The 17,900-nt window shown below is 40.4% G+C and overlaps 2 protein-coding genes across 6 annotated transcripts; both read right to left on the minus strand.

Annotated features, from left to right (window-relative positions):
* Nucleotides 1-3,074: 3,074 nt before the first annotated feature.
* Nucleotides 3,075-8,984, minus strand: LOC109986906 (C-type lectin domain family 10 member A). Of its 2 annotated transcripts, XM_020637766.3 has the most exons (5): nt 8,810-8,984; nt 8,000-8,107; nt 6,557-6,717; nt 5,835-5,938; nt 3,075-3,933 (listed from the first exon to the last, which is right to left on the minus strand). In XM_020637766.3, the coding sequence occupies exons 1-5, from the start codon at nt 8,922-8,924 to the stop codon at nt 3,789-3,791; spliced, it is 633 nt and encodes a 210-aa protein (XP_020493422.2). In that variant the 5' UTR covers nt 8,925-8,984; the 3' UTR covers nt 3,075-3,788. The 2 variants fall into 2 exon arrangements, with proteins under 2 accessions (XP_020493422.2, XP_020493423.2); XM_020637767.3 differs by lacking the exon at nt 8,000-8,107.
* Nucleotides 8,985-9,594: 610 nt separating this feature from the next.
* Nucleotides 9,595-16,813, minus strand: naf1 (nuclear assembly factor 1 homolog (S. cerevisiae)). 4 transcript variants are annotated; one of them, XM_029278026.2, is made up of 9 exons: nt 16,744-16,813; nt 15,351-15,619; nt 14,104-14,248; nt 13,649-13,742; nt 13,091-13,173; nt 12,845-13,005; nt 11,646-11,697; nt 11,369-11,453; nt 9,595-11,265 (listed from the first exon to the last, which is right to left on the minus strand). In XM_029278026.2, the coding sequence occupies exons 2-9, from the start codon at nt 15,617-15,619 to the stop codon at nt 10,889-10,891; spliced, it is 1,266 nt and encodes a 421-aa protein (XP_029133859.2). In that variant the 5' UTR covers nt 16,744-16,813; the 3' UTR covers nt 9,595-10,888. The 4 variants fall into 4 exon arrangements, with proteins under 4 accessions (XP_029133859.2, XP_065810840.1, XP_065810832.1 ...); XM_065954768.1 differs by lacking the exon at nt 16,744-16,813 and adding an exon at nt 16,574-16,694; XM_065954760.1 differs by lacking the exon at nt 16,744-16,813 and adding an exon at nt 15,941-16,037.
* Nucleotides 16,814-17,900: the final 1,087 nt, after the last annotated feature.

Consider the following 17,900-nt stretch of genomic DNA (forward strand, 5'->3'; position numbering starts at 1 on the left):
GATGCTGCAAGTGTAAAGGCAAAAATAAAAAGCTTCTGCACGGCCGCATGCCACTCAAATTGTTTATCTTTAACAATATCTCACTTCAGCATTTCCATTGACTGTTTATGAAGTGTTTTCAAAAGTAAAGCAAATGCAGCAGAACCCTGAACTTGCAGTCTTTGTAATGGCCAGCAGGGCGAGACAGTGGTTACACAAAGACGTCAGATTATTTAGAAGTGATGAGAAAATATTCTCACTTCTAAGTTGATTCATTCCCTCCTTAAAAGCTTTCCCAATGAGTTCATGGTCTTAATCTCTATTTTTGCTCCCCCCTCAGAACAGCATGATGTTCATTGTGTAAATGATGGTAACACGTTGATTACTGCACACAGAGCTACGTCATAAAGTGCAGCAATAAGTGCTACTGTGATTACAAAATGTCATGTGCCTAGTAGTATTAAATAGTGTAGTCTCCATATTAGGGATGTAACGATTCACTCAACTCACGATACGACTCTCTCACAAATTATTTAAAAAAAAGAGACTAAGACAAATTACGAGATGCCTGAAAAAGATTCCTTTCATTTTTTGCATGCGAGAGAGAAAATGTTTCACTCCGACTCTACACAGATTTTCTTTCCTGCTACCCCACTACTAACATTTCAGGGCAATGTCGGAATGATGATGTAGGAAAATGCAGGAAATATTCAGGAAACTTCACAGTGAGCAGGCGAGAGGAGCTGATGATATTTATATCACGTGACTGGTGAGCCACCGCTGTAACCGTCTTGAAAGTAACAAAGCAGTGGCCTCTTCCTTTTTTTATTTCGTCATGTCTTGCCTCCTGAGACTCCGCCCTCACCTCCCTAGAGGGAGGGTTTCCCGCTGTGAGGTGCGTGTGTGAACAGGCAACTCATGAAGATGTCAGGAGCAGACTGTCGGAGAACATGACATGATTTTTGTTTTGTTTTTTGGTCCTCTTAACTGAGAGATAACACTGAATCTTTAGCCAAATGCTCCACTCTGTTTTCCAGCTTGTTGCTAACTTTGTCTTTCTAACGTTCTATGCTGAGCCTGAGTGTTGCAGTGTCCCGTTGGATGATCTACCTTTAACAGAAGGCTCACTGAGAGCGAGTCTCAGAGCGATGTTGAGGCTTATTTGAAGAATACACAGCAGGCCGACGCCCAGGAGAACCACACGAAAGTATCCGAATTCTATAACATACAATAAAGAGAGAATGTTTGCGTTAGCCATCATTATGACTCAACACCAACTGCTTCATGAAAATCTCCCAATTTCTGATATTTATTAAAATGTTAAGTTTCTGTTTTCCATAAAAAATACCTTTAAAGTAAAACAATAATCATCCATCCATTCATTCATTATCCAGCCTGTCCTAGCTGTCAATGGGCGAGAGGCGGGGTACACCCTGGATTGTTCGCCAATCACAGCCGTGCAGCCCAGAAATGTATTTTTTAAGTTTATCCAAATAAAATAAAAACTTTTAAGAACACAGACATTTTTTGAAAACATAATAAGTTAAAAGAGGAAGAAGGCAGGGTGCTAAATAGACTCACTGTAATTTCATATCCCCCATGTGTGGAGTATATGGATTACCTTTACCTCAGACCGCAGTACGTGCGCCTACAGAACAATGTCTCAAGCACCATCCTGAGCAGCACAGGGGCTCCACAAGGAACTGTGCTGGCTCCATTCCTGTTCACCATCTACACAGCAGACTTCCAAAACAACACCAACAGCTGCTTTTTGCAGAAATTTTCAGATGACACAGCTGTTGTCGGCCTCATCAAAGGGGGGCAATGAAGAGGAGTATAGAGACACAATAAACAACTTTGTGGAGTGGAGTGCACACAATAACCTCCATCTCAACACCACAAAAATGAAGGAGATAGTTGTGGATTTCATGAGGGGGAGGAAGAGGACTCAACCAACACCAATCACCATCAGGGGCACTGAGGTGGAGGTGGTCGCCAACCACAGGTACCTTGGTGTGCAGCTCGACAGTGAGCTGGACTGGAAGAGTCATATGGAGGCAGTGTACAGGAAGGGACAAAGTTGACTGTATTTCTTAAGGAGGCTAAGGTCATTTAACATCTGCCAACCCCTGCTGTGCAGTGTCTTCCATTCAGTGGTGGCCAGTGCTCTGTTTTTTGCTGTGGCCTGTTGGGGAGAAGGCGCCCGCACAGCAGACAAAAACAGACTGGAAAAGCTGATCAGGAAGGCCGGCTCAGTGGTCGGGGCTGAGCAACTAACGGTCCAGCAGGTGGCAGAGGCCAGAACTCTGAACAAACTGGTTTCAATAATGACCAACCCCACTCACCCACTCCACGCCCTGAAGGTGATCAAGAGCAGCACCTTCAGTCAGAGACTGATTGCACCAATGTGCAAAACTGAGAGATACAGAAAGTCTTGTATACCAGCTGCTATAAGGTTTTATAATGCACAAAAATAACTTTTTTTTATTTTTTTATTGTATTTTAACTTATTAAGTATGGAAGCCATCTTATGAAATGTGTGGTATTATGTCTGTCTTGAAGCTGTTGTGGCACTGTAATTTCCTGTAAAGGATTATTAAAGGATCTATCTATCTACCTATCTATCTATCATCCTTCATCCACCCGGAGTTTTTTTCCCACATGTCATTGAAAAATCTCTTGTCCCTATTTCCAACTCTATCTACTGTCCTTCATCAAAAAGCCTGAAAACAAACTTAAACAAAGGAAGAATTAGAATAAAAAAATAATAAATAAAAAAATTAAGTAAAAAGAAAACAGTTTGCACAAAAGAGATCGGAAGTCTAAGACAAGAAGAAAAAAAATATGACTACACCAACAAGTTGAATATTTGTTCTCGTGGTACCAGTTGTGTATTTAAATGAGAAGAGCTTGAACAATCACAAAGTCAGTACTCTTTCTGTTGTCTTACTCAGAACACCACAGCACTTTCATGATCTCAGCTGTCTTTGATATTCACTGGGAGTGGTGGTCATCTCTGTCGCAGCCTCTTGGGTTTGGTTGTTACGGCAAAATTGTTAATAAAGAATTTGTAATAAATGAAAGAAGTCTTCAAATGGCTTTCGTTGTTCTTTTATTCTTGCAAGAAGGAGCAGCAGTACAGAGTGTCATGCAGTCTGCAGAGAAGCTCAAAGGGGGCAAAGAGGGAACACACTTTCATACATTGCATTCAAAGGGGAAGGATGGATATGGAACAACTGTTGTAGAGCAGATTAGTGGTAAACCAAGTTGAGACTGAGTCTGCATCTTAACTCAAAGAAATGCAGAAGTTTGCGCAGAGGCATCTGCTTAACAGGAAATGTGTGAACTATGTACAATTAGACCAGTGTTCTTTAGCAAATGTCACAGTTATATTTTAACACATCGGCACAGTAAACTTCTTATTACAGGGTATGGGAAACTTCTGATACTCGCCAACCGCAGCATTAATGTAAGACTCACTGGAGGTACCGATGACGGCCATTTTGATCCTCAGCGGTGTGAAGTTCTGTCTTATTTTGTTCGAGATGTTGTGTAGCACTTCAACACTGACGCTTTTTCCAATCTGTCACTGCTCCCCGTGTGTAGGGGAGGTATTGTGCCATCAAACCTTTCATCCTCTGTTACATGTTCTTACAGGTACTTGTTTTGATTATTCTCACACTTCAAAGCTTTAAATATGAACTACATCCACACAATGTCTCACCAAGAGACGTCAGATGTTATGACATGCAATGATACAGTTACATCTTAGTACTGACTGTGTGTTACACACCATGACTCAGTGCAAACTACTGTAACCTTTTCTCACAGATCCACTGGGATCTGGCGCTGCAGCTGAAGTCGTTCAAGCCGATGAAAGTGATCATTGTGTGAAGGTCGCCACAGTCTTCTCCTCCGAACGCTCCATCAGGCTGACCACTCGCCCACTGCAACCTACAAACAGAAGAAAGATCAATTATATTAGAAATATCTGATCCTTGTGTGAATTAGAGAGATGCTGCAGCTTTTTTGACGTATTGTTTTTTTTCGTTATTTCATTGGAGTCATTTCTTTCTGGGGAAACAGGATTTACTCTTTTGTCTATTAAACCCTTTTCACACATACAGAAATCTCCTGAAAAACTCTGGAGATTTGGCTACCCGGAGGGTCTTTAGGCTATGTGTGAACGCAAACAGCCGCATTTTTCGCACAGACTTTACCCGGAGTTTCTCCGGCAAGACCCCTGATATTTTATCAGCAAGTCCCGAGTGAGTTGATGTCTGAACGCGGCAACATATACTCCGTAGATTTCAGTGACTACCTAAAGTGTCTGCATGCGAACTCTACGATCTCCGTGCATGTAATAAAACGGCTGCATTATGTTTTCTGTTCATCGGTATGTTGTTTTCCTCTCTTTTGTGGATGTTGTCATTCCACTGGACTACACATAGCAATGAAATAAAGGAAAATATTCTCATTATAACGTTCTGTAGCGAACTCTGTTGCTTCGGCCGCTACTTCCACGTCGTTTATTTACGTCACGTCTTACCTCAGGAAATCCCCCGACCCCCCTCCCCTCTGACAGGGATAGTCCCCCGCTGTGAGGAGCATATGTGAACGGCTAGGTCGGGAGAATCTCCGGAGCGTTCCTCCTGTAATTATCTAGATATTATCCGGAGTGCATATGTGAAAACAGCTATATTTGCAAATTTAGATAGTTTAGTTTTTTTGACGTGGGACGGTTTGAGGAACTCATTAACAGTGAGTGTATTACCTAAAGTTGATGGCCTTTGTTTGAAAAGCTGGATTAAGGACACAAAAGCTTAAGTATATACCGCTGTCGACAACACTGACGACATTGTCGTGGATTTTTCTGCAATTAAATGAAGATCTCAAGTCAAAGATTTGTCTTTGTGTATTTTATTGCTCGAGCATAAAGGGGTTCTTTTGCAAAAGGGGGAAACTTATGCAGGGAGGCAATCAGCACAAATGCATAGCAGAGTCCCGCTCAGGAGCGGTTACATCAAGACATTTATACCAGACGGTGCAAAGCAGGGCACTCTCATTGGTTGACTCATGTCGACCTGTGGCGCTCTCATTGGTCGACCCAGGTAGACAGGTGTTGTAATCTGCTCAGAGACTAGTTTCATGACACCTTATAAGGTGACAGTTACGTTCGTATGCTGGTCATTCAAATCAGGTGAGAGTTATGCAAATAGGGTGTCGTACAAGCCAGACGTGTCACCTGTTGAACATATATTTTTTTTTATTACAACATTCACCAGAAAGTTATAACTTTATTTTAGCCACCTAAAGAAGCCTCATAAACAAATCAGTAAGAGCTAAGGGTAATATTTGAAAATATTTTTTACTGCTTCCTCTTGCAGTTAGACAGTCCTTTACTTTGGTATATTACATTTTTTATCATATAAAATCTGTTTTCATTCTTTACAGTGCCAAAAAACGAGCAGCAACCTCGGGTGTTGAACAATGAAGCCAATGCTGAAATGCAAAAACCTGCAGTTCCTCGAGTGTCCACTGGAGGCTGGTGCCAGGAGCCACAGAAGTCGAATACACACCCATATTAAAGTTTCCATTTTCACAGCAGAAATTAAGATAATTAGAGCCAGGTTGAAAAACGAAGTTGGTCTGAATAGCTAATTTCTACACTCACACTATAATAAAGCATAAAACAATATGCAACTTTTCCACCTTTAAATATCCATTATTTATACAATCTTTGTCAAAAACTGACATATTAAGGGGTGCAGATGGCTTAGCGGTTGGGTCATGCCACATGTACAGAGACTATAGTCCTCTAAATGGGTGGGCTCATATGTTTATAAATACCTCACCTGTCTTTGTCCACTTCTGTTCCATCGACCCACAGCCAAGTCCCCTCCTGCTCCCTGTCAGTCATCCCGACCCATGCTGCCTCTGTGAATCCAGTGAGGAAGGCCTGTCATAAAACAACACGCTCATAAACAACAGACTCTGACACACAGAAGTATCTCACAGTCCAGATGAATATCCTGCGTCCTTGTTTCTACATTCATGAATCTTAAACGGTTTTCTGTGTCCTATATTGGGCTTTCACACTTGCAGAAATCTCCTGAAAAGCTCAGGATATTTCCAGGAGGAGCTGCATGTGTGAACGCAAACAGCCACATTTTTCACTCAGACTTCATCCAGAGTTTCTCCTGCCACACCCTTAGTATTTTTTCTGCAGTAAGTCCCAGTGAGCTGATGTGAAAACGCCGCAGGATATTCCCCGGAGAATTCACCTTGAGCAAATGGGAGGGGGAGTTTCTATACTGTGACTGCTGCTCTGTGCATAGACTGTATACACACGACCACGATGCTCTCCATGCATGCTATTAAACGGCTGCATTGTGTTTTCTGTTCTCCAGTGTTTTTCTCTCTCTTTTTTTGATGTTTGATGCTATTTTTAGAACAATTAACCGATCAACCACTGAGTCTTTCAGTTCACATTTTCTACTAACCTACTGAAACCAACCCAAAAACAACTTAGCATGTTTCAAATGGAACAATCATTAGTACAGGAATATTAAGTCACCTGTTCCTGTCTGCTGTTGATGACCACCAGGTCGGCGTTTCTCTGCAGGCAGTCCTCCCGGCTTTCATCCCAGTTTTTCCGGCTTCGCTGAGAGGAGATGTAGTAACAGCTGGAGGCGAACATCAGCCAGCCCCGAGGACAGCTGCGTCCCTGTGTCTCAACTTAACAGGACATTACATGTCACAATACAGAGCGGTGTCATGATGTAACACACAGCAGGATGCTGCAAGTGAAAATAACAAGGTGCAGGCTGATGAGACAGGTGAAAATCAAACCTCAAAGGGTATGCTGATATAAATTACAAATGCATATAGTTTAAATAATAAACATCTTGCATCTTTTGGTGTAAAGGCAAAAATAAAAAGCTTCTGCACGGCCGCATGCCACTCAAATTGTTTATCTTTAACAATATCTCACTTCAGCATTTCCATTGACTGTTTATGAAGTGTTTTCAAAACTAAAGCAAATGCAGCAGAACCCTGAACTTGCAGTCTTTGTAATGGCCAGCAGGGCGAGACAGTGGTTACACAAAGACGTCAGATTATTTAGAAGTGATGAGAAAATGTTCTCACTTCTAAGTTGATTCATTCCCTCCTTAAAAGCTTTCCCAATGAGTTCATGGTCTTAATCTCTATTTTTGATCCCCCCTCAGAACAGCATGATGTTCATTGTGTAAATGATGGTAACACGTTGATTACTGCACACAGAGCTACGTCATAAAGTGCAGCAATAAGTGCTACTGTGATTACAAAATGTCATGTGCCTAGTAGTATTAAATAGTGTAGTCTCCATATTAGGGATGTAACGATTCACTCAACTCACGATACGACTCTCTCACAAATTATTTAAAAAAAAGAGACTAAGACAAATTACGGGATGCCTGAAAAAGATTCCTTTCATTTTTTGCATGCGAGAGAGAAAATGTTTCACTCCGACTCTACACAGATTTTCTTTCCTGCTACCCAACTACTAACATTTCAGGGCAATGTCGGAATGATGATGTAGGAAAATGCAGGAAATATTCAGGAAACTTCACAGTGAGCAGGCGAGAGGAGCTGATGATATTTATATCACGTGACTGGTGAGCCACCGCTGTAACCGTCTTGAAAGTAACAAAGCAGCTCAAACTATGTGCATGAAAGTGGCCTCTTCCTTTTTTTATTTCGTCATGTCTTGCCTCCTGAGACTCCGCCCTCACCTCCCTAGAGGGAGGGTTTCCCACTGTGAGGTGCGTGTGTGAACAGGCAACTCATGAAGATGTCAGGAGCAGACTGTCGGAGAACATGACATGATTTTTGTTTTGTTTTTTGGTCCTCTTAACTGAGAGATAACACTGAATCTTTAGCCAAATGCTCCACTCTGTTTTCCAGCTTGTTGCTAACTTTGTCTTTCTAACGTTCTATGCTGAGCCTGAGTGTTGCAGTGTCCCGTTGGATGATCTACCTTTAACAGAAGGCTTACTGAGAGCGAGTCTCAGAGCGATGTTGAGGCTTCCTTGAAGAATACACAGCAGGCCGACGCCCAGGAGAACCACACGAAAGTATCCGAATTCTATAACATACAATAAATCCCAATTTCTGATATTTATTAAAATGTTAAGTTTCTGTTTTCCATAAAAAATACCTTTAAAGTAAAACAATAATCATCCATCCATTCATTCATTATCCAGCCTGTCCTAGCTGTCAATGGGCGAGAGGCGGGGTACACCCTGGGGACATTTCCGGGGGACAGCCCAGAAATGTATTTTTTAAGTTTATCCAAATAAAATAAAAACTTTTAAGAACACAGACATTTTTTGAAAACATAATAAGTTAAAAGAGGAAGAAGGCAGGGTGCTAAATAGACTCACTGTAATTTCATATCCCCATGTATGGAGGATATCATCCTTCATCCACCCAGGGGGTTTTTTCCCACATGTCATTGAAAAATCTCTTGTCCCTATTTCCAACTCTATCTACTGTCCTTCATCAAAAAGCCTGAAAACAAACTTAAACAAAGGAAGAATTAGAATAAAAAAATTATAAATAAAAAAATTAAGTAAAAAGAAAACAGTTTGCACAAAAGAGATCGGAAGTCTAAGACAAGAAGAAAAAAAAAAATATGACTACACCAACAAGTTGAATATTTCTTCTCCTGGCACCAGTTGTGTATTTAAATGAGAAGAGCTTGAATAATCACAAGGTCAGTACTCTTCTGTTGTCTTACTCAGAACACCACAGCACTTTCATGGTCTCAGCTGTCTCTGATACTCACTGGGAGTGGTGGTCATCTCTGTCGCAGCCTCCTTGGGTTCGGGTATGGGTAACTCCTGATACTCGCCAACCTCAGCATTAATGTAAGACTCACTGGAGGTGAGGATGGCGGCCATTTTGAGCCGTAGCGGTGTGAAGTTCTGTCTTGTGTTGTTGGAGATGTTGTCAACACTGATGCTTTTTCCTATATGTCACTGCTCCTCATGTGAAGGGGAAGTATTGTGCCATCAAGCGTTTCATCCTCTGTTATCATATGTTCTTACTTAGATTTTTAAAACTGGTACTCATTTTGAATATTCTCACTTTTCAAAGCTTTAAATCATCTTAAATGTTTTCTGGTTCTATTACTGAAAAGGAAACAGAAAAGAAATACTAGACTGCTATCTGAGGGGAACATTACTAATGCAGACCTTTCTGGTAAATAAATTATGAACATAAAAGTAATATCACTCAAAAATGAATGTAAAGATCTGAAAAGAAAATTACAACCGAGTGTTTTTCCATCTGATGCCTTCATGAGCCAACAACCACACAGTAACTCTTGACATCCAGCATCCATCATTCATGTTTTTGCATTTCAATCAAAGCTGAAGACAGGAAGTTTGAAGTAATCTTCGATTCAATAAATCAAAATCCACTTTTCTCTCATGTATTGACTGTTTTAATTTGTGCAAGCTTCACTTTGTAGAAACGTCCTGTTGTGGAAGAGAGTGAGCACAGCTTTACACAACTGTGACAGAAGACGTTGCATAAGTCAAAAAAAGGCTCAAAGCACAGACAGACACATTAAGCAAAGAATATTTATTTACCATTGAAGCCTTCAAGCATCATATGGAGAGACTGTGGTTTATATATACACATTACAACTACATTATAAGAGGAGTGACAGCAGAGTCCGGGTGTCAGAGATTATATCCAGCCAGTAAAAAAAAGGTGAGCGAGTCTGTGTTTGTGTGGGAGCCATTTCCAACAGAACACTTTATAGTTTACATATTCCTACAAATCCCATCACATATGACGACCCTGAAGTTCTCCACAAATACAAAAAAGAAAAACATGTCGATCAGATGAAAGACAGAATCTCAAAGTACTGGGATACATTCAAAGAACTCAATCTGAGAGTGCAACCTGAAATACAACTTCACACAGATCAGCAGAACTGTTTTGCTTAAAATAAAATGAGCGATACGTAAAAATATCTACAGAATGAAATGATAAAATGACCTTACTATAGGATCAGACATTAAGGAAACATGCTATGTTAAAGTGCTGGCTTCTCTGACAACAATGCAGCAGCCAGTATGTCCTCCTTCTAACTTTAGATTCTGGTCCTGAAGAGGAAGTAGGCTGTTTTTTAAGGAAAATACCCACACGGCCGTTTTTGAAGTCCCTGGGTTTTCAGGCAAACGGCAAACCAGCAGGTGTTGCAGCGATGGAAGTCTAAGAGAACCAGTTCAGAGAGAACTGATTCTACCCGACCTAAAACACCTCTGCATGTTTCGTTTGAAATTCCATTATTTAGCTTTTATTTTTTAAATATTCTTTTGTGTGGTATTTTTATACTGTCTTAAGCTAAGGGTTCTTTAATTCCTGCCTTTATTTTGAAAGAAAATACGGAACTTGTGGTAAATTGATGGTTATAAAATTAACTTATAAAATTAACTAAATGAATGCATTGATATCGGGCCTTTATTACATCACGATTAACAGCCCTAGTCAAATGATTGTTTTTGTCAATAAAGTTTGGTGGATTTGGAGAGAGAAGAGATGCACCGCTCACGATTTCTTCCGCCCGTTAACGATTGTTTTCCTGATCCAATCTGCTGATTCTGAGTTTGTCAAAATAATAAAAGATAAAAAAAACTTGGTAACTTTAAAATAAATATATTAAAGATTACATTTTCATAAGGGACTGCATCCTCATGTTGCCAGTTGTGTAAAAAAAAACCCCCAAAAAAACCATTTATATTTCAAATCAAAACCAAAGCAGAAAATCAAGTTGGTCCCAATCTGGCCGTCAGCAAATATACGATTGTTATTTATTTTACTGTGTTAGCATGTACAGAGGGTGTGTTAGGTCTCACTGAGGAGGGGGAGGAGGAGGAGGGGGAGGGGGGAGGCTAGAGAAAGGGACGGAGTTTGGAGGCCACATAGGAGAGGAGAACGAGGGGTTGTAGAAAGAGGGAGGAGGAGGAGGGTAGAGAGGGAAGTTGGGTGGAGGGAAGTGGTGATGAGGGGGAGGGGGGTAAGGGCAGGGAGGGGGGGGGTACATGGGAGGGGCATTTGTGTGTCTGAAATGTTGGTGTGTTTGTCTGGGTGGAGCGTGTGTGTTTTGGAAAGGTGGTTGTTTATGTCTCGGGTTCTGGTGCCTGAACGAAGCCCCTGCATGTCTCGGTAGGAAACCCCTGGCGTCACGCTGCTGTGGCAAGGTGTTCTGGGTAGTGTGGTCGGGATTATCTGAAAGGTGAAATCAGAGACAAGAAAGGGAGAAAAGTAGAAAACGTGTGTGTCAGATATTTTCTAATAAAAGCATAAATATTGTGTGTGTGTGTGTGGTTACCTGTACTGTTGTCCTTTTTCTTTCTGGAGTTTTTCACCTTCCTTTTAGCTTCCTGCTCCTTCTCGTCGTCACTAAAATCTAAAGCCTGGACAGACATCAAAATATTACTCTCTAAATGAATTTAACAAAGTCATCTCTCTGAGCATAATGGAAACTTCATGATTAGTAAACAAATGAAATAAGTCCTAAGAAAAAACAACTTTATTTACATGTGTGGCATTATTGATAGCATTATTTGGCTTTAAAATAAAGTTCAAACATCTGTGGGCGTGCTTACCTCAGCAGGTGGCTCTTGGTCGTTCTTCCACGACGCATCCGATCCCTTTAAACTGAAAGTAAAATATTATTTTTTTACTACAAACTTAACAGTCTGTTTTTAAAGAACAAACTGTAAATCAAAGCATCCCAATCAACCAAAACACCTACCAATAAAAATTGTATAGCATACGCAGTGTGTTCAGAGGATCAAAACTGTTAACAGAAGTCCAAAACATGCAGCTTGTGATCAGTTTGTGTGCATGTCTTTCAGTACCTTCTGTTTTCACCATGTGGAGTTTGTAATCCTGCTAGCTCCCTGTACACTTGTTGAGCTCTCAGCCTACGGTTACTTTAATTGTGAAGTTTAGACCCACAGCATGCAAACATTTTGTCTTAGACTCAAATTGCGCAAAAACCATCAACATGACAACCATATTTTACATAGGACTTTACAGCTATAGGAGCTAGGTGTGAGATTTAATGTGTAACTGCTGCCTACGCAGGAACTATCTCAGCTGGCGCAACACCGAGCTTAAAGGGGAAATATTATGAAAAATCCACTTAAACACTGTTTTTGAACATATATTTGGGTAACCTGTTTTTTGGGGTAAAGTGTCTAATGACCCACAGTCAGTAGACACTTTATTGTAAATAAATCCATCCAGTCCTTTGTTTGTGGTCTGCATAAGTCTTACAACACAGAAAAATGCTCCGTTTCAAATGTGCTCTCCTTGTGACATCAGTGTGATTCTGGTAAAAAAAAAAAATACCCTCCTCTCCCCTGGTATCTCCACCCATGAACTCCACCCCCAGCCTAAAACAAAACTTTTGCGCATGTTCGCCATTTTTATTCTCGTTAGCAAAGGAGTGATGTCTACTGGGAAAACTCAGATGGGGGGGGGGGGTGCTCCTTGCATTTAAAGAGACACACACACCAAAATGGAGCGTTCTGAGAGGTCACAAACCTCCTCTGGTGCTTGATTCATGTTATATTTTGACCAAAGCACAGCACAGATGTTTCATTTAGACCACAGGGTACTGTTTGAAAAGGTGGAGAAGGGGGAGAATATGTCCTCTTTAAACTTTGTCTTAGGTAAAAGCTTACGCTCAAACTAGACTACGTTTACGCAAAGATGGTGCAATTCAGTATAGAGGACAATTAACTCTTTGTCAATACACTCAGTGAAAAGAGAAGACATGTGAAACATGAGTACTTACAGTTTGAGCTGCTGTGTGAGGATGTATGCGGTGTACTCTTTGTTGTGCGGTGTGTAGTAAAGAGTGAGTCCCTCCGTCAGCCCTTTCCTGCTGATCTGATCTGCAGAGTTAAAACGCAAAATGTAGAGCGGACTGGACACCGGACCGAACACCTCAAACACCTGAAACAACACACACAGAAACACACACGTCAGAGGGGATGGAGGCACAGCTCCTTATAGACTCAGCCTCTGCTGGTGTACTCACCTTTCCCACAGCCAGCCTATCAGAAGTAAAGATGATGCTGTCATCATTCAGAGGGGGCGTGTCCTTCAGAGACTGGATGACGACTGCAGAAAGAGAGAGAGCACGTTCAAAACAAAGCTCACAAGTACCCATTAAAACACCATAATCTTAAACCTGATACATTCTGGTAAACACATTAAACAATATTAATACCTGTTTGGATACATCAGCAACTATAACTGAAGTCCTAGGCACCAAATATTTATTTATTTAATTTCACGTTAATCCCTGCAGAAGTATCCTGCATGGATTGATGGATTCATTCTTCTCCCATGCAGCTGTTTTATGAAGTCGATGTAGTTTTTATTAAGCTTCGGTACTTTTGGATAACATCAATCATTAAAACAGCAGATTTTATCGTTTTAAAACAGGAAAAGGTATCAAAGTATCGAACAAAACTCATTATGAATTGAGATTAACAAATATTAAAAAGCGCTAATTAGCAATAAGGGATGTCATTTGTGGTGTCATATCAAAGTTACATTTCTGGTATTGTGTAAACTTGGTGTGAATATTAACCGAGTTGCTGGAGAATACTGGAGATGGTTCCTACAGGCTGCAGTTCAGCATCTTCTGGTAACGATACAGAAACCTCCTCCACTGTGGGCAGCTCCTAAACATGAAGACAGAAAGTGTTTTTATCTGATGCAGTAAAGGATTATGGTGTTTGTACCGTTTAGAGCAGAAGGGAAAAAAGTGTGTGATACATTAGACTTAAAAGCCCCACTTCACACAAAATGTTAATGGTTTATGTTAATATCTAAAGCTGGGAGCAATGGAGGCAAACAATCATTCAACTCCATGTTCCCAAACATCTCCAGTAGTTACAACAAGAAATGCACAGACGTCTTTATCGAGGAAACAGCAGGACATTATGTTTCCACCGTGTAATCAAACAACGAGCTAAGACTCATTTTGTCTTTCTGTCATCTCCAACGTGAAGGAATCTTCACACCATACAACCACAGACTGACCTCGAGCAGGACTTCATCTCTTGTCTTGATGGGCACTGGTTGGCTGAAACCCTCGTCATCGTCATCCTCCAACACGCGGGCAATAGCAGAGGAGGATGAGGAGGAAGAGGAGGATGAAGAAGAGGAGGAGGATGACGAGCTGTCGCTGAGGAGAGGAAGAGCACCAGAGTTTGATATTAGGCTGTTAAAATGTTCAATACTTTTTCGATATAACATGTTTTAAAGGAGGTGTTTGCACATCACACTATGTCAGGATGAAGGTGAGTAGGACATAAAACTATCACATTGAAAAGAAAAAAAAAGTACACTCTTCTTGCTGAGCATCACCAATTAGATACAATCTGTTCTTTAAAAGGTCACATATTCTCCTCCTCTTCTAGCAGTTTAAATAAGTCTCAGAGCTCCCCAAAACATGTCTGTGAAGTTTCTTGTTCTAAATCCACTCTGATCCTGTATTTGATCATGAACTATAAACCCCTCCATTTCAGCCCTGCTCAGAACAGACTGTTTCTGTGTCTGTAGCTTTAAATATGTAAATGAGCTGTGTCTGACCACACCCCCTCTCCGGAAGGGCTTTGAGTTTTCTCGCTCCATGTCCTATTGTTTACGATGAGAAGGCAGACTCAGAGGGCAGAACAAACACCTAGCTGTGGGAGTGTCACCCACCTGGGGGAGGGGTTACTGCCCTTTGTGATGTCATAAAGGGAAAATCTCCACACAGGGGGTTTGTAGACAGACTAGGGACACATAAGTGTTAGAGAAACATGGTAGGTGTATTGTGCATACGTGACCTTTAAAATGATCAATAGTGCAGAAGCTTAATAAACAAACATACACGTTTTAAGGAATATTGTAACCTGCAGTCCGTTCAAATTCACAAGTTTGAAGACACCAAATTGTGGAGTTTCATAGACCCAAAAGTTACATTTATGTCTCTAATGAAAAGACAGAGAGCCAAGGAGACGACACTGTCGAAAATGCTGGAACACATTGGTAATGTTTCAGCCTACATATTTGTGCATTGAATCCAGTGTGCAGGAGTTTGCCTGACCTTACCACATATTCAGTGCCTAGTACATACGCATTTAGTTGTATCGAAGCAGTTATCCATATATCATTCGTCTTTTAATAGAATTATATCAAAGTTTAAAATTCTGGTTTTGTGACAACCCTAGTAAGTTATCTGTGTACATTCTTGTACGGCTATTAAAGCTAAATGTTTGTCTTTTGTGTATGTGCAAAGATACCTGTCTGAATCATCTGAATCTTCATCATCACAGTCCTCTGTCTTAAACTCAATGTTTAAAGAAAGTGCTGCTGCTGTTGAGTCACTCTGTACATCTTCTGTTTTCTCTGTTTGTGTCTGTGTATTTGAGAACGCAGAAACATCTTCAGGGGTCGCATCGACGCTGAGATTTTCCAGAGGTGTTGTAACGGTGACGTCCATCTCCTCTTCATCCTCCTTTTTCACCTCCAGTAACGTCTCTGCGTTCTCCGCTGATATTTTTTCATCCATCTGAAAGGCACACACACTTAATCAAATTACAGGGTCCAAAAAAAGTCTTAGATTTTACACTTTGTCCAAATGACTACATTCAATAGGCCCTGATCACAGACACTACTGAAAAAAATGTAGGAATAATAGTATAAAAACAGATTTATAACTTCTATGGCAGTGCAATAGTGTAATCGATTGATTGCAAACTTGTATATTTTAGCGTAAATGCAACAAAGTGACTGTTTGATGTAAACATTTAAAGCTTTAATGTTAGTTTTTACAATCAATCAGACTGTAAAAATGTGCAAATACTTGGGGGTACTTTATGACAAGGGTTACCTAACTTTACAGCTCAGGACCCCCAAAATAAGGGTGCCAGAGCCCAGGGACCCTCACTGTCGCTGTAGGTGGTTAAGGCATATAACGTAGCAAGAATCTATTGGCCAATAAAAAACACTGGTTACACAAAAGAACACAAAAGTCTTTTAGTGTGTTTTTATCTGTAACATATGCACTGCAAATTATTTGACATTTTTCTCCCAAGTTATTTTTGGAAGGCATGTCACAACCTGCAGCTTACTTTAAACCAGCACAGCTTTACGACACCACGTGTTTTAAAAAAGTAAACATTTCCAATATTTAAATGATCTGCTGTATCAAAAAGTACAGAAGCCTTAAAAAAAGGTAAAGATCTCGAGAAACAAATTCAAGACAAAAGCTGGCGCTAACAAAATAAATAATATCACACAAACACATTAAGAATGTTTTTTTTTTTTTTGCAATTTAGACAATAATTAGATCACAACTATCACAAGGATGAATAGTACAATTAAAATACAAATCTATACAGATAAAGTACTTTGAAACAGTGTCTTATATTGCTCGACCACTATCTAAATGCATCATTGTTCTTAACTTCTGTTCAAAATCAGCCTCGTTAAGAAAATAAAGATAATGTTTAGTTTCACCCACGTTAGCATCAGTCGGCTAGCTAAGCAAGCTAACACGCGTTACAGATGTTTAGTTTTAAGTTACGTAACAAGGCTCAAAAGCTACGATCCAGGGTGACCACAGAGACTCCAACCAGAGACGTAACACTAGTAGACACGTTGTGGACATACATACAGTTTAATAAGTATTACCTGTGTGTCTGTTCAGCTAAAGTGTCCGCGCTGCGAAGAAGCTTCAAGAAAGTCCGGAGTGCTGTGAGCATCCGTTATGACCCTCCAAAATAAAAGCACATTTCACAATAATGTTTTAGAAATCACTGGGCATGATGTTACGACAAAGATCGTACCTGAAGCAAAACGAAAGAAATACTTTTTTAAAATAGGCTAAACTTTATGATGTTCGTGTCCCCTTGACAGCATCTTGGGAGACACATTCTGTGCGGGACTTAGAATATTCTTGTGATATCAGAATTAGAAATAGCCTACTTTATTAAACCCGGGGGGAAATTTGGTCATTACATTTGCTCTTATTAGAAAATATAGTATAAAATATAGAAGTACATATATTGTGTGGAATAAAATAGAAATAGAAATAAGCAATATGTACCAAAGAGTGTCTGATGTTAAATGGTAAATGGACTTGAGCTTATATAGCTTTCTTCTAGTCTCCTGACTACTCAAAGCGCTTTTACACAGCATGTATTACCCATGCACACATGGTGATGGTAGAGGCTGCTATGTAGTGAGACCATCAGAAGCAACTAATCCCATTTATTCGCATTCATACGCTGCAGACCAAGCAGTGGGATTAATAGCCTTGCCCAAGGACACATCCTACATGTTACTGCAGGAACTGGGGATTGAACCCTCGACCATACGGTTGAGAGACGACAACTCTAGCCACAGCCTAGAGGGAACTTAGGGAACACCTTCCAATGTAATGCACTATAGTTCACCACGACCAACTACTGCGTCTTCACTAACACAAATAAAGCAAAATGATCTTCACGTCAATAAACACTGAAAATGTAGAAACTTCGTAAAATTAGAATTTGTGCTAGAATTGGATTGCAAAGGTTGTCATAATTTTATGGCTGATTGACTGTGTATTCTGTGCTAAACCATCATTACATTTTATTTTGAAAGCCGATCTTGTTCAATTCCGGTTGTATTCAGTGCTTGACGTAATGAGGGCCACACGCACACAACACGTGGGGTTGTTTTTCCGGGCGTGCGCATGGCTGATGCGCATTGCAACTCAATGAACGGGATCAAGTTTTACTTCCAGACGACATGTAGAGTACATTCAGTAGCGAAGGAAGTGTTAAAGTACTCGGAGCTGTTTCATT

Source organism: Labrus bergylta, chromosome 1, assembly GCF_963930695.1.
Source record: "Labrus bergylta chromosome 1, fLabBer1.1, whole genome shotgun sequence".
In the NCBI taxonomy this organism is placed as follows: domain Eukaryota; kingdom Metazoa; phylum Chordata; class Actinopteri; order Labriformes; family Labridae; genus Labrus; species Labrus bergylta.